The sequence below is a fragment of the Misgurnus anguillicaudatus genome, chromosome 1 (assembly GCF_027580225.2).
Source record: "Misgurnus anguillicaudatus chromosome 1, ASM2758022v2, whole genome shotgun sequence".
In the NCBI taxonomy this organism is placed as follows: Eukaryota; Metazoa; Chordata; class Actinopteri; order Cypriniformes; family Cobitidae; genus Misgurnus; species Misgurnus anguillicaudatus.
Window position 1 is genome coordinate 30,769,880 of NC_073337.2, and position 17,656 is coordinate 30,787,535.

Genomic DNA, 17,656 nt, shown 5'->3' on the forward strand with positions numbered 1-17,656 from the left:
ATCAGTGCCCTGACTACTGAACAAGGGAGCGGATTGAGACACAACCTGTGACCGGTCAAACAGCTGATTTCATTTCCTTCAATAAAGCACTTCTGCTGACAGCGCATGCGCAAGCACCTAAGATCAGCTGGGTGTTTTTTATGGTACCTCATATGTACAGAGTTTGTACAAACAAATATAGCTCAGTGTATGAAAAGCGATAAGTAGTAAATGATCATCTAACCCTCCAAACTACTGTAAAGTGTAAAATGCATACTGTATTTAACTCAAAATTGTCTGCTCTTACTTTTACAAACACCAAAATAAGAGGAACAATGATGAACAATCACCAAAAACTTTGTGGAGAAATGTCAGATCCCACACTGTCTGTATGCTCTTGATGGAAAGCCCACAGAGACAGCACCTGACCAGACACGGTTATAAAGTAGGTTAGCTCTTCTTCTGATGGCAGCTTGATGTTTATTTATATTTGTTTTGGTACTTAGGACAACTTTGTTTTGCCCATTCTGACCTGAAGAAAGCTTTGGAGCAGGGTCTCTTAAATGTTCCTTCTTCTCCAGAAAAGCTTTTCAGTTTTGATGTTGTGTTGTGTTTGTGACAGATGAGATAAACCCCTTGAGAACCAATCTTATGAAATGGTGATAAAAATACACTGAAATGTTTGAACTGCAGCACATAAACTTAATCTCAAACATTTTTCATGAGATAATATACAGTACTTGTACGAGTTTCAGATAAATTAGCTTTTTCTGTAATGTTTATCTCTCACAGGATGATCATCCTGCTTATATTCTGATCTGTAGTTTGTTTGTTTGTTTGTTTTTACAGTAAACAAACCCCACCATGCATTGTATAACGATAACTAACATTAACTATAACAATAACTATATTTGAGTCCACATCACCTGACGCTAATGATAACTTTATGCAAAGCATTAACGTTTAATGTCATTAACTAATATTGAATATTTCCTTTAGTAAAAACATTTGTAATTGTTCACGTCATTAAATGTTTAAATATGCTGTTCTTGTTGCATTTACATGTACATCAGTTATATAACCAGCAGATGTCCTCAACACACTGCGTTTCTTGTATATCTAAACAGTAAATATTGTGTAATCTTACCTTTACAGAACAAAAGTGATAAATAAATAATACTGAAGAAAAAAATAATGTTTCAGTCGTTACTATGATTTGTTTAAAGTATTTATTTGTTGTGTATACATACTTACAATTCATTTTAGCACAAATATCTCCACCAAACAAATCAAAGTTGTTGAGCACTTAATAGCTGCTACTAGTTATTAACTTAAACTGTTAAAATCATTTGAATTTACCCGTTATAACCCGCAATTAGTTATTTTTTGAAAATAGAGTTTAGATTTGTTAATGCATAGCAGAAGTCAAAGTTCCCTAGTTTACTGCAATGCAACCCCAGTTTTATATTTATATAAATGAATAGACTAATTATTTAAAAAGGTGAAAGGTCATAACAAAATAATACATTACTGTACAGATGTGCTAGTAAATATTATAAATTAGAATGAAGTTTCCTTTCCTCAGCTTCACTTTCATGATTCTTAACATCTCAATTGATTTGGATGAAAACTCAACATTGTATCAACATCGCCAACATCAACATATAGTGTTGACACATTGTTTCATTGGTTGCTTGCTATCTTGTTTATCTTGGTTATATTTTGGTGAGAAAACATTTCCATCTGGTTGCAGTCTCCAAGTCAATTTTGTGTTCTCAATCACATGATCCTTCAGTTTCTGCTTTATCTGAAGAACAAAATCATTCATTATCACTGAATTCTGCTGTTAGACAAAGACAATAACTCTACCAGGATAAACAACACTACTGACACTTTGTACTAGTAATCTACAAAATAAAGCCTAAAACAAAAACAAATAACTTGAGGTATTTTTACAACACATTGAGACTGAATATGAGACACCTACGGAAAGAGTAACTGGTTAATTATCTTTCCTATCAAGTAATTAGATCATAAATGACTGTTTTTTTTTTATTTATCTTACTATTTAAAATATTTGCTGGAAATTGATGCATCTCTTTAGTCATAATTCAGCATTAACTATACTTGTGAATGCTGAATAGTCATTCCATATAAAACTAATAGTCCTCATTTTATTACTTAAGTCATTCCCAGAGGTGGAAAGTAACGAATTACATTTACTCACGTTACTGTAATTGAGTAGTTTTTTTGTGTATTTTTACTTTTTTGAGTAGTTTTTAAAATCTGTACTTTTACTTTTACTTAAGTATGTTTTATTTAAAGTATTGTACTTTGCTACATTTTAAATCATATCCGTTACTGAGTAAAATTTTTAGTAAGTAAGAAGGTCAATTACAACCTTACTATAGTGATTGTATTTACAAGCTGCTGACCACCTTCAAAAGTGCATTACTCACATGTAAAATCATTAAATAATTCCATAAATGTTTCTTAGTTTAAAAAAGCTTTTTATTTTATTAACTTTTTGTTATTGCACTTTAATTGTAAAGATGTTCCTACAATTAAAAACAACTAGCTTGAGATTGATATTCCCTTGTCGTTTTTGAACTATACTAGAATCATCCACCTCTTCCCGCTGTAAAAAAGTAACTTTTACTCTGAGTAAAGTTAAAATGATTTACTTTTTACTTTTACTTGAGTAGATTTTTAGACAAGTAACTTTACTTTTACTTAAGTAAAATATTATTAAAGTAACTTTACTTTTACTTGAGTACAATATTTTATTACTTTTTCCACCTCTGGTCATTCCATACAAAAATGTTGAACTAGTTAAAAATGTCTCCTAAATTGAACAATTTCTAAAATGATGTGGTCAGACAGAGAGGAATGACTGGATGTGCATGAATGATTACAGTACTATGTGTGTTGTATGTTCAGTTCCAATATGTACTGCAATATTGTTTACAGTTGTGCACAGCTCTACCCAAAGGGAATTTATGTTTGTTGTAAATAAGGGTGTATTTTTTTCTTTTGCACAATGCTGTGAACAAATTAGAATTTAGAATTAGGAGCATATGCTGTAAAATGTAAAACATATATTCAGTGTCTTGTACTCAGTTACCTCACTAAATACAGTAATGTGTAACTTTACTGTATTTTTCAAATAGCTGTGCAAATATTATATTGTGCTGTCTTGAGCATTTTCAGGTAGTATCACCAAGATTTGACTTTTTTGCATTGGAAAATATTTATAGAGTAAACTGTCATAATGAAAACATGACAAAGCCATTTGACTCTCTTGTTCATAAACAATGCTGTCAGGACTTTTCATCTTGATGACACTGACACTTTCATTGATATGAATACTTGCTTTTGAGGAATGGCCTATCCATTTTGAGCAAGTGACACGCTTTTGCAGGTTATCAACTAGGTTTTGCTGTTTGTACTACTTGTTTTGAGAACTGCATTAACTGTTGTGCAAATGTAAATAGTGATGTGATTAATTATTTTGCACTCCTGGCATAAATTAAGAAATTAATGTCACTGCAAACCAGTTTAATAACAAACAGTGGTCAAATGTCGAAGCTGGAGTCTTAAACCTGTCTTTTGATGCTGAGTTTGTCCAGATCAAGTAAGAGTGTGATGTTTTGAAGAGTAATGAATTTTGAACAACAATAATCCAGGATCACCAGTGATCCCTGCCGCTCTCAAAGGGTTGAATTTTTGTAAGCGGTGATGAAGCTCTGTTTTGGTAAACACAGCAAACACTTAAAGCGAAAACTATCATTACCTTGTTTAGAAAATTAAAATAGTCTGGCGAGGTGGAGCCACGGGTTGTCACATTCCCAGGATGGACCTGCTGTGTCTTCATCCATTGTTTTGTCCATGGTTTCATTTCTTATCTAAATCTGATTATTGGGACTTTGGCGGAAAGCTGAAGGTGATAGCTGATAGGCTGTCCCAATCAGTGGCACCTGCACAATCCAATCACGTTTGAGAAAAGGGAAACAACAAATCGAGGGTTTCTGAGATTTTTCTTTTTTCTTTTTTTTTAGAAGTAACGGGTTCTCACGGTTATGGATAGAAATGTAGTGGAGTAAAGAGTACAATATTTGCCTCTCAAATGTACTTGAGTAAAGTCATGAGTACTCCCCAAAAATAATACTAGAGTAAAGTACAGATCCCTCAAAATTGTACTTAAGTACTGTACTCAAGTAAATGTACTCCGTTACTGTCCGGCTCTGTATATGGCACGCCGTCTTGTCTCTGGTTGCACGCTCATTGTTTCGGTCACAGTTTTGCTGCCTTGCCGTGTCCTGTCGGAAGTTTCTGTGCTTTCTCTCTCGTTTACCCCAGGTTTGGGTTTTGGCATCCGGAGGCTCGTCTTTGCTCGGAGTTCACTCGCCTGTGGATTTATGAACTTGAATTTAATTGAACTCTGACTGTTTCTCTGTACAGCTGGTTTGCTTCGTTATTAGGCGGTACACCAGCTGCTTCCGGGTTTCATCGGCTAACATCTTCATCCATAGTGGATATCTCCAGTCTTTGAACATTGTGGATTATATGAACTTGAACTCTATTGAACTCTGACTGTTTCTCAGTACAGTTCGTTCGCTTCGTTATTAGGCGGTACACCAGCTGCTTCCGGGTTTCACCGACTACATCTTCATCCGTAGTGGATATATCTCCAGTCTATGAACATAGTGGATTTAACATCTTCCATCTCCGCCTTTCACCCACCTTCAGTTGAGTGGGATTCATACTCTCTGTTCCGTGTGGTGATTGTGCTGGTTGTCATCGGCTGTGTGCGTGGGTGGCTCTCCAATCGAGATCAGAACTGGACTATTAATCCGCAGTGCCGGCTCACTCTCTCCTACTGTCGTGTGTGCATCACATACCGGCAGTAGGATTCCATCCAGAGTGAGTCGAGGGTGATCGTCTTGTGTGGTCTCTTGAATATTAACTTTTGCTCTGCACTCTCCATCCATTTTTCTAAATAAACATTGTGAACTTGCTATTGACTCCGAGACTTTGTGTGACACATTCTGTAAGACACAACAATAATCATCAAGAAACGCTTTCAACACAAATCAGTAGAAAATAACACAGGGATAAATAAAATATGTCAAGTATGCAAACATTGGTCACGGAGAACAATCTTCACTAGGTTTTCAAGTGGGCACCCCCACCCCCCTGTGTTTCATCAACTGGCCCACGACACCTTCATGGGCTTGACAGCAGAACCAGCATCCTGGAACTGCTCCCTCTGCCATTCAGGACTTCACCACTCAGCTCTGTCCCCTGCCCCCTCTGCCAGCCTGGTTTAGCCCCTGCTCACTACTCTTTAACCACAGACATCTGGATGCTGTCTTTGCCTGCTTCAATATATTTTGTTCCAGATTCTGGCAGGTTGCCCTCTAAACCCTAACATCCCCAGTTTTTTTCAAAGTGACTGTCCAGGGAACCCCCTGAAACCCACCTCCACCGGTAAATTTCAGTCTCTCCAACCCCTTTGCTGGCTGTCGTAGATGAGGGAATGGTACTTTCCCAGCTTGCGTTCATGTGCCTTCTCAATACTCTCCTCCCAGGGTACCATCAGCTCTATAAGGGCCACCTGCCTTGTTTCTTGAGACCAGAATATCTGGTCAGAGGCTGGTGACAGCAATCTTCTCTTGAACTTGAGTTGCCTTCCAAAATCAACAAAATCATTTCCCAGTCCTCTGCCGTACCAAGGATCCCTAAGCATCTGTCCTCCTTGCCTGCCTTCTCCCCAGGCCTGAAGAAGCCAATGAAGTGGGGCATTTGTCTTGGGCCTTCCTTCTCCACTCCATCGACCAGTTACACCAACACCTGGTCATGGCGCCACCTGAACCTTCCTTCAGTCAGGACTGCCCGACAGGATGACAGAATGTGCTCCAGGTTTGCTCATCTCTCACACAGCACACAGACGGGATCCTCTGTCAGTCTCCATCTTTGGAAGTTTGTTGGTGTTGGCAGCACATTGTACACAGAGCTAAGGATGAACTTTATCTGATGCCCCTCCATGTTCCAGATGTCCTTCCAACTGAGGGATTTTCCTCTGACACCTTCCCACTGAGTCCAGCTGCCTTGCTGTTTCATGGCTACTGCCCTGGCTTGTCTACTTTCTTACTCCACAGCCCAAATCTCTTTCTTCACCATCTCTTTCCGGTCCTTTGCTCTTGCCTCCATCCAGCTTGCTCCCGGTGATGACTCCCAGGCCCAGCCTGGCCACAGGAGCCTTGGAAGGATGCAGTGTTGATAGCCCCATACCTTGTACTTGCCGGGCAGGCCACTCCTTTTCAGGACTTTCAGCCATTCTTCTGCTTGGTTGAGCACCTCCTTCATGCTTGCTTTGTTAGTCAGATCAGCTCTGGACCTGGCTTCTCTGTGACTGTTGGCATGGCATCTTCACCATTCTTATACCGGAAGTGGTCCTGTACATGGCCCTGCTTTAGGACCAAGCTTCTCTATTTTGAGGGTTTGAACTCCATCCTAGCTCCTGTGGTGAGTCCCACTCAGACTGTTCGCCATGACACAGGAAGGGCCTGAGGGCCTCTGTTTGATTTTTCCCCAACTGCTCTGCTCCCGGGAGTTCTGGAGAGGGTCCGGCAGCACAGGCACAGCTGTTGATTGTAGCCCCGTGTTGGCCAAACCGAATGTGGTTTTCAAACCTGGTCTCCCTCCAAGACGGCTCCCCATTTCAGGGGCCGATCTGGTGGGATCGGTAGTCTCAGGTGAGGGGCACTGTGATTTACCCCTGACTAGAGTTTTTGAGTCTGGCCTCTGAGGAGGACAGACTCAGAAATGGGTCTCACAACCGAGGTTGTGCAGACTATTTTACATTCCAGACTTCCCCCACCAGGATATTACACGCATATAAATGAAGACTTTTTATTACATGGTGCCGGTGCCAAGAGCGCTTATATGACCCAGTTAACTGCCTCTATGGTACAGTTCTGAAGTTTTTATAGGAGCAGTTCACAGCAGGGCTGTCTCCTTTGACCATTAAGACTTATGTGGCAGTTATATCTGCCTTAGTGGTCGGTCCCTCATTGAGTAGAGATCTATTCATACTTTTCCTGTGTGGCACTTGGAGGCTGAGGCCTGGGAGTCATTTTAGAATCCCTGTGTGGGATCTGTCTGTGGTACTGGAGGACTTATCAGGGGCACCATTTGAGCCATTGATACTATTTCAGAAAGTTTCTTACTCTGGAAACTATATTTCTCCTAGCTATTACCTCTCTTTAGAGGGTAGGAGTTTTATTGTCTCTCTCGGTTTCACTTACCTGCCTCAAGTTCGTTCCAGGCATGGTGAAGGCTTTCTACCCTAGGTCGGGTTATGTGCCTAAGGTTCGGAATAATATTCCACACCCTATAATATTGCAGGCTTTCAGCCCTCCACCTTTGAAGGATTAAGCCAGAGGGCGCTTAATTTGCTATGCCCAGTGCGTGGTGCCCGGAATGGGTTCCTGGTCACCAAGCAGACTTTAAGTAGATGGATAGCCGAGGCTATCCCATGTGCTTATGAAGCCTCTTGACGGCCCTTTCCTTTAAGCGTCAGAGCGTATATGCCAGATAAAGTGGACATTCCTTTCTGCCGTATTTATGCTCTCTGGCTTCCGTCTATGACGTCATGCTCCACCATTGGTCAAATTTGATATACATACTCAGACGCCGTCACATTGTAGGCATTCCCCGTAGCGTCAGCTCTGATGCAGCATCTTGTTCCCTTCTCAAGGAACAAGGGTTACATACGTAACCCGAGACGTTACTCTTAAAAAAATGACATGTTCAATATGGGGCACCGAAAACAGAGATGTCGCTCTTTCCTGTTCTCCTGACTGTGTTAGGGCGCGCTAACAACAGTACCGTCCCTGGGCACCCTTGCGGAGGTGGGCTCGGGCATTGTTCACTTGTGCTCAGGCGCAGAATGTGATCGCAGATCCGCTCAAAATGATTGTGTGACCGCTCACCTTGATCCTCCTTCATAAAAACCTTCTCATGCACGCAGCAGGGCTGTGTAAATGTCTGAGCTGCATCAAATCAACTTATAGGCATGTGAGAGGGCTGTGTGTAATTGTACCTCAGATATCTCCTGTGGTGGTTAATCAGTATATTGTGTATGCAGGTTCAGTCACTGGTAAGGACTTCTAGCTCACTTCACATTGGAACATTGTTCACGTATTTTCCTGTGACATGGGTGCTTAAGTGCATTGTGATCATTCACAGCTGTTATTCATCAACAACTGGAAAAACCAACATAAAATGAAAACACTTTAATTATTCTTGTACATATCCATGCATAAATTTTTAGGAATATTACATTTAAATATTAAGTAGATTGTGGTCCCTTCCTGTCTAGCAATGTGTGTTTATATTAAAACTAGAACATTTGTATTTATAAAAGTTTACTAAGTTGGCTTCTGCAATTTTTCGTTGGAAAGTTTCAAAAAGGGTCATGTGATTTCCAGTAAGGGAACATAGGGACCATCAGTGCTCACTGTTTTTTGTGTTGTATTGTGAGAATTTTTGGAAACGAATGTTCCAGTGCACTGGAGGGATTTTGCAATTGAGACAGCCCTTAAAATGTCAGACTCCCTGATCAGTGCCCTGACTACTGAACAAGGGAGCGGATTGAGACACAACCTGTGACCGGTCAAACAGCTGATTTCATTTCCTTCAATAAAGCACTTCTGCTGACAGCGCATGCGCAAGCACCTAAGATCAGCTGGGTGTTTTTTATGGTACCTCATATGTACAGAGTTTGTACAAACAAATATAGCTCAGTGTATGAAAAGCGATAAGTAGTAAATGATCATCTAACCCTCCAAACTACTGTAAAGTGTAAAATGCATACTGTATTTAACTCAAAATTGTCTGCTCTTACTTTTACAAACACCAAAATAAGAGGAACAATGATGAACAATCACCAAAAACTTTGTGGAGAAATGTCAGATCCCACACTGTCTGTATGCTCTTGATGGAAAGCCCACAGAGACAGCACCTGACCAGACACGGTTATAAAGTAGGTTAGCTCTTCTTCTGATGGCAGCTTGATGTTTATTTATATTTGTTTTGGTACTTAGGACAACTTTGTTTTGCCCATTCTGACCTGAAGAAAGCTTTGGAGCAGGGTCTCTTAAATGTTCCTTCTTCTCCAGAAAAGCTTTTCAGTTTTGATGTTGTGTTGTGTTTGTGACAGATGAGATAAACCCCTTGAGAACCAATCTTATGAAATGGTGATAAAAATACACTGAAATGTTTGAACTGCAGCACATAAACTTAATCTCAAACATTTTTCATGAGATAATATACAGTACTTGTACGAGTTTCAGATAAATTAGCTTTTTCTGTAATGTTTATCTCTCACAGGATGATCATCCTGCTTATATTCTGATCTGTAGTTTGTTTGTTTGTTTGTTTTTACAGTAAACAAACCCCACCATGCATTGTATAACGATAACTAACATTAACTATAACAATAACTATATTTGAGTCCACATCACCTGACGCTAATGATAACTTTATGCAAAGCATTAACGTTTAATGTCATTAACTAATATTGAATATTTCCTTTAGTAAAAACATTTGTAATTGTTCACGTCATTAAATGTTTAAATATGCTGTTCTTATTGCATTTACATGTACATCAGTTATATAACCAGCAGATGTCCTCAACACACTGCGTTTCTTGTATATCTAAACAGTAAATATTGTGTAATCTTACCTTTACAGAACAAAAGTGATAAATAAATAATACTGAAGAAAAAAATAATGTTTCAGTCGTTACTATGATTTGTTTAAAGTATTTATTTGTTGTGTATACATACTTACAATTCATTTTAGCACAAATATCTCCATTAAACAAATCAAAGTTGTTGAGCACTTAATAGCTGCTACTAGTTATTAACTTAAACTGTTAAAATCATTTGAATTTACCCGTTATAACCCGCAATTAGTTATTTTTTGAAAATAGAGTTTAGATTTGTTAATGCATAGCAGAAGTCAAAGTTCCCTAGTTTACTGCAATGCAACCCCAGTTTTATATTTATATAAATGAATAGACTAATTATTTAAAAAGGTGAAAGGTCATAACAAAATAATACATTACTGTACAGATGTGCTAGTAAATATTATAAATTAGAATGAAGTTTCCTTTCCTCAGCTTCACTTTCATGATTCTTAACATCTCAATTGATTTGGATGAAAACTCAACATTGTATCAACATCGCCAACATCAACATATAGTGTTGACACATGTTTTCATTGGTTGCTTGCTATCTTGTTTATCTTGGTTATATTTTGGTGAGAAAACATTTCCATCTGGTTGCAGTCTCCAAGTCAATTTTGTGTTCTCCATCACATGATCCTTCAGTTTCTGCTTTATCTGAAGAACAAAATCATTCATTATCACTGAATTCTGCTGTTAGACAAAGACAATAACTCTACCAGGATAAACAACACTACTGACACTTTGTACTAGTAATCTACAAAATAAAGCCTAAAACAAAAACAAATAACTTGAGGTATTTTTACAACACATTGAGACTGAATATGAGACACCTACGGAAAGAGTAACTGGTTAATTATCTTTCCTATCAAGTAATTAGATCATAAATGACTGTTTTTTTTTTATTTATCTTACTATTTAAAATATTTGCTGGAAATTGATGCATCTCTTTAGTCATAATTCAGCATTAACTATACTTGTGAATGCTGAATAGTCATTCCATATAAAACTAATAGTCCTCATTTTATTACTTAAGTCATTCCCAGAGGTGGAAAGTAACGAATTACATTTACTCACGTTACTGTAATTGAGTAGTTTTTTTGTGTATTTTTACTTTTTTGAGTAGTTTTTAAAATCTGTACTTTTACTTTTACTTAAGTATGTTTTATTTAAAGTATTGTACTTTGCTACATTTTAAATCATATCCGTTACTGAGTAAAATTTTTAGTAAGTAAGAAGGTCAATTACAACCTTACTATAGTGATTGTATTTACAAGCTGCTGACCACCTTCAAAAGTGCATTACTCACATGTAAAATCATTAAATAATTCCATAAATGTTTCTTAGTTTAAAAAAGCTTTTTATTTTATTAACTTTTTGTTATTGCACTTTAATTGTAAAGATGTTCCTACAATTAAAAACAACTAGCTTGAGATTGATATTCCCTTGTCGTTTTTGAACTATACTAGAATCATCCACCTCTTCCCGCTGTAAAAAAGTAACTTTTACTCTGAGTAAAGTTAAAATGATTTACTTTTTACTTTTACTTGAGTAGATTTTTAGACAAGTAACTTTACTTTTACTTAAGTAAAATATTATTAAAGTAACTTTACTTTTACTTGAGTACAATATTTTATTACTTTTTCCACCTCTGGTCATTCCATACAAAAATGTTGAACTAGTTAAAAATGTCTCCTAAATTGAACAATTTCTAAAATGATGTGGTCAGACAGAGAGGAATGACTGGATGTGCATGAATGATTACAGTACTATGTGTGTTGTATGTTCAGTTCCAATATGTACTGCAATATTGTTTACAGTTGTGCACAGCTCTACCCAAAGGGAATTTATGTTTGTTGTAAATAAGGGTGTATTTTTTTCTTTTGCACAATGCTGTGAACAAATTAGAATTTAGAATTAGGAGCATATGCTGTAAAATGTAAAACATATATTCAGTGTCTTGTACTCAGTTACCTCACTAAATACAGTAATGTGTAACTTTACTGTATTTTTCAAATAGCTGTGCAAATATTATATTGTGCTGTCTTGAGCATTTTCAGGTAGTATCACCAAGATTTGACTTTTTTGCATTGGAAAATATTTATAGAGTAAACTGTCATAATGAAAACATGACAAAGCCATTTGACTCTCTTGTTCATAAACAATGCTGTCAGGACTTTTCATCTTGATGACACTGACACTTTCATTGATATGAATACTTGCTTTTGAGGAATGGCCTATCCATTTTGAGCAAGTGACACGCTTTTGCAGGTTATCAACTAGGTTTTGCTGTTTGTACTACTTGTTTTGAGAACTGCATTAACTGTTGTGCAAATGTAAATAGTGATGTGAGAAATGCACTACTAGCGACTGAGAAAAACTGCAAATTACATTTGACTTACCAACTTTAAGATGCTATCCAACACTGCAGGGTCATTCAGATTGTTGCCAGATTTGACCTCCACTCTCACCATCTCTTTCATTGACTCCGCTAAAAACATCACAAGTTGAATTAATTGCTGGCTACTAAAAATGTACAGAAAACAACATTAAACAAGTTAAAAAAATATCTGTTGATAATTTAACGTGTCTTCATAAAACAAGGAAACATGAATGTACGGTGATACGGGTTGGGTTAACATAAGGGCTAGATGGGATTGAAGCTTCAGTGCACAAGGAAGCAGTGAGCGTGTGATTTACTGTATGAAATGAAGGCTGCACATTCGAAACCTTAGCCTGATTTGTTGCCTCATAACTTTATTTACACTAATTTGTGCTCCAGCCACTTATTGGGCGCCACTTTTTTACTCAACGAATCTCGACCAATTATATTCCCTACACACACGCACTCATGCACACACAAGGTATCTCAGGAGTCAGGAAGTAAAGCAAACATTGGATTCGGACATGCCTTGATGTCTTCCTGCCTTGGAATGCTGCCTCCGCAGGTAGCATTTTAGAGATTTTGGACACAGCCAAGAAGTCTTTCTTCTGTAATGTTAAATATGGGCCAGTCATTGATTTGTCTAATTATAATATGAAATAATTGAGAAGTGCCCCTTATGCATATTTTTGTCACTTTTCGAACAAAATTTGTCCCATTACATTAGAAAATTGCTTGCTGGTGTATAAAATGTTAAAAAAGTAGTGATAGTGTTGCGCTAAAAGGAGAAATAAATGAGAAAAGAAAAGCTAAACTTATAGCCAAATATTTAAAACTGAAAACAAGACTGTGATATTGGGTGCATTTATTCTCAAAAAGCAGAGCTCAATTATTGGAGCACAGTCCAGCTTAAAGGACAAGTTCGGTTTTTTAAACTTAAAGCCCTGTTTTCAGATTGTTTATGATGATCATTTATCATAGTTTATGATGGCTGTATAGGTGTCCAACTCCATTGACTTGTATTAGATGTGATGTGAGGTACGGTATTACTCCTCACCGGGAACATTGTTTGTATTCTTGCAATTGGCAAAGGTGGATTATCACCACCACCTGGGCTGGAATGTCTATTATTCAAGCTCTCAGCGGAAGAATGTACGGGTGTGAGGCGTTTGAAAAAATAGGTCCACAAGTTTACAACGAATGCTAAAACCTGTTGGAAAGCATCTTTTGCAGTGATTTTTGTGTGAGCATATCAGTGAACACCCCTGACCACTCGAAGAGTTTCACGTCTTTGTAGACGAAAGTTTAGTGCATTTTAGGAAGGATTGTTTCTGTGCACCTATACACCCATTAAAGAGGTGGGAGGTGATACAAGAAACACACAAAAATTCTCGGGCCAGCATCATATTTCAAAATTTAAGTCAAAACTGTTCTATTTCAACAGAAACAATCTGAAAACCGAGCTTTAAGTGTAAAACAACAAACGTGTCCTTTAATCTGCTTGTCTGTGGGATGTCCAAACTCTCAAATATCTTTTCTTGCTTTATCTTTTGTGTGAGCATTTACTGAAGTATATTTTAGGTATAAATATATTTTTTCATTTTGACAAAGGAACAAAGTTTTTTTTGTATTTTCAACAGTGCAGTATTTTTGTAAAACATTTTTTACAAAAACATTGAAAACCGGTGATGTCCATGAGTTATTTTCTTTTTGTCAACATTGTTATGCAGTCCAGAATTTAAAAAAAAAGAGTAAAATTTGTTTTGTTATATGTGATAGTTTTGAAACCTGATGTTATTGTCCATTAGCATATATTATAAAAACCTAAACTTACTTTGCATGCAGATGAAAGGAAAGGTTATCACACAAAGTTCATCTACTATTAGACCCCTGGCATTTGCAGCACCACAAGCTTGGTTCACCCCGCCAAGGTTAGGGTCTCCAGGTTCCCAGTTAATGGGGGATGTGGAGACATTTGATCCATCTGACCACTTCCACGAGTCCCTAAACAGACCAATCCATACTTCAGGGATCAAACCTGCTTTCATAATTTGTACGATTAGGTCATTGTCAGCTTTAGTCCGAATGGTTGCCAGGTCTGTGAAATGTTGTCTGCAGTAGATCTGAGCTTCACGCCAGGTCATCACATTGCCGATTAAAACAAATCTTTTTGCTCCTGTTTGAGTTTCTATAAAAAGATGAAAATCAAATTATTACATTACATTTTTACACTGTGTAACATTCATTAGTAGGTACATTATTCTCAAGGTCTGATTAGGTGAATTGTTAGTAATGTGTTACTAACATTAGTAATGTGGGAATTGTGCTAGTCTATGTATGTATGTAAACAAATTCTTTTAAAGTAGTTGGAATGTAATTAAAGTATTATTTAATTTTATTAATACGACAGGCCTGATTAATGCTTTTTTTGATCCACCTTGTGTTACCAGTTACGGTATTTGATAGGAAACCACCTTTGTTCAATTCTAGAAAAGTATTGAAGTTTTAAAGTTTTAAAAATCTTAAAGTTTTTAAAGGCAGCTGTCTTATCTATTGGCTAATTAATGAGATTGCCCTTCCACACATGGGGGACTTAAATTAAAAGAGAAATAGCAGGACTAGTACGAGGTCAATTACTCTTGGGGACTGTGAAGTACTTTTTAGAAAGTCTATGTTTGCACAAAATGGCTGAATAATAATCAAAAAATGTGGACATTGGTAAAAAGGTAGATTTTGATAGGTAGACAGATAGGTAGATTTATTTTATTTTTATATAAAAACAAGCATGCGATGTCTATGTACAGATATTTGCGTACCTTTTTAAAGTTTTTTTTTTTTTGCTTCATATGTGTATTAATTGTAATGCATGTGTGTTTGTTTTTGTTTTTAGTTGTATGTCTGGGACTACGAATGGAGATTTGCATTGTGCTAAATTCAGCATATTTACGTCAACTCTGATTGTATGTTCATTAATATACATTGTCCCATCTAAATAAAATAAAAAAAATATGAAAATAAAGACGATCTGAGAGATAAGAAGCTGGGAGTAAAAGGTTGTGTTTGTCTCGTTTCTTACCATCCAAACAAAGAAGAGGATATAGCCTCATGCAATTCCTATCTGTCCATCCCAAAACAGTTGATAACGTAGAACATTCCTCTTTTCCATACCAATTGTCTGGTTCTCCAGTACACCAGTAAGTAAATGTAATGTTCTCATTTTTATAAGACCACCGCCAGCTATTAATGTCATTGTACAGTCCAGTCCAGGCCACTGAACTCATTGTATTGTTTTTTACTATTTCATGTAGACGTGTCCAGTCTTCATTACTTTGAACAGTGGCCAGATCATTGTGATTTTGTCTGCAGTAAGCTTGTGCCTTATACCAGGTCTTCATCTGCTGGATCAAAATATAACTGTACTGACATGAGATGGTCTGGGTGAACAGACAAAGTCCTGTTGAAAGGAAAGAATAGAAAGAAACAGGGATGTGTTGAATTGAGGACCAGCTTTAATGGTTATACACTTCCATCTTGTAATTATACAACAACACAGCATCATTACTTATTATTACAATTTGACATTTTATAAAGCAGCAAATTGACTCTGTTCAGAAGCCTTAACTGAGTCAAATCAATGTTTTTTATTGTGCACATTGGTGTGTGTGAGCCAGATCTGGAACAAGGAGCCACTAACTGAGACAGAAACTGACTTTTATCTTCTAACGATAATGTGTTATTTAAACGCCAAACAAGTAGCTTTCTTCCTGTAAGCTTACGACTGTCAAACTGAATTGTGGATTCGTCAGCATCATGTCATTGCTCACGGCAGAAGTTGAACCTTTCTCAACATTTCCATCGCCAATCAGATCATCTAAGGCAGTGGTTTTCAAACTGGGGGCCGCGAGATGGTGCCATGGGGGCCCCAGTTTTATGACATTTTATGAAATACATTAATTTATCATGAATTCTGTGTAAATAAACCTAAAACATAAGGCTACTAACCAAAAGCACTACTTTTTTTGTATAATTTAATGTTTTTTTATTATTATTAAAATTGTTGAGGTTTAGAAAGTTTTTTTTTGTCACAAATCTTCTTTGGGGGGGTCGCGAAGGAATGCACCGTACACAAGGGGGGGCACACGCTGAAAAAGTTTGGAAACCACTGATCTAAGGTAAATAACACAGTGCAGAGCCAGCCAATTGTTTATGCAAGACTTGTAAAACTTGTTTAAGCGTACATCTTTAGATGAAACGATATTAACTATCATGAGACGCAATAAAGTCAAATGACCCAAACCTTTTAACCAGCATTAATTTATAAAAACAACACTGACCTAAGAACAGCAGCAGATGAATCAAACTTTCCATGATATAATCGATCTGAAACAGTGAAGACAACATCATGACAAACACATATGAACACAATGACTGAGCTTACACAAGTCAATAATAACAAGAAAATCTTCATGTTTACCTGCATCAACAGTCACGACTGAACATCAAGCGGTCTTTGTTTCTTCAGTCTCTACATATTGACTTTTATTTCCTATACGACTTTATGCAAAACATGTTTCATTCTGGATATACAGAGCCAATTCAGATTTTGTTAGCAATGAGGCTTTGCATTCAAATAACATATTTTACATCCAGAAAGCACAAATACAAATCTAAAGATCTCTGTTAAAGAGACAAATACTAAAATTCTGAATTTACCCATTAAATGGCACAGGGACTAGTAAAAAGACTTAAAAAACATTTCAGGTGTAGCAACTTTTATTTATTTCTCCAATGGTTTTTGCAACTCTTCATTAAACAGTACATCCGTTCTGAAACCTTAAAATAAAAGATTATCCATCCATATTCAATAAGGTTTGAAAACAATGTGCATTATATGTCCATAGAAAATAAATTTTCAGTGGTAAATGTTACTCCTTAAGTTTTAAAACGCAATGCTAAAGACCTTTATTTATTTTTTATATAATGTTATGCTCTTACTCCTACACATTTACAGACACAGGTGCAACAGGTTTACATCTGAGGCAAATTCTTAATGTAAATGAATCGAATTACAGCCACCGGGAAATAAACAATCCTTTGCTTTAGTTCACAAGAAAGAAAAAAACAAGTTTGTTCCTTTCACAGCATGCATCCAAAATTCGAAGGCTGCATCCTTTGAAGGATGCTGAATTTAAAGGCGAGACCACATTTGCCTCCAAATTGGCTGAGAGCCGTGAGATAGTGTTGTAGTCAAGACCACCTAAACCGAGACCAAGTCATGACCAAGACCAAGACAGGCCGAGAACGAGACAAGACCAAGACTTTAAAGGGTCGAGACTAAGTCAAGACCAAGACAGGCCAAGACCAAGTCAAGACCAAGACCAGTGCAAATCACTGCATTAAAACTTATGATAAAATGTGGAATATGCAAATGATTAGGCACTTCTTGTGTGTGTATGCCATCAGAGAAGTTGATAAAATAATCAAAGGCATTGCAGATATGTGGGAATTTATCTTTGTCTCTAAGCAAATAAAAGTAAACA

General features: G+C 37.0%; 1 protein-coding gene across 1 annotated transcript; it reads right to left on the bottom strand.

Annotated features, from left to right (window-relative positions):
• Positions 1-9,888: 9,888 nt before the first annotated feature.
• On the bottom strand, positions 9,889-16,673 carry LOC129431896 (putative C-type lectin domain family 20 member A). The gene is made up of 6 exons (XM_055190020.2): positions 16,591-16,673; positions 16,451-16,496; positions 15,193-15,570; positions 13,951-14,304; positions 12,136-12,224; positions 9,889-10,390 (listed from the first exon to the last, which is right to left on the bottom strand). The coding sequence occupies exons 1-6, from the start codon at positions 16,594-16,596 to the stop codon at positions 10,241-10,243; spliced, it is 1,023 nt and encodes a 340-aa protein (XP_055045995.2). The 5' UTR covers positions 16,597-16,673; the 3' UTR covers positions 9,889-10,240.
• Positions 16,674-17,656: the final 983 nt, after the last annotated feature.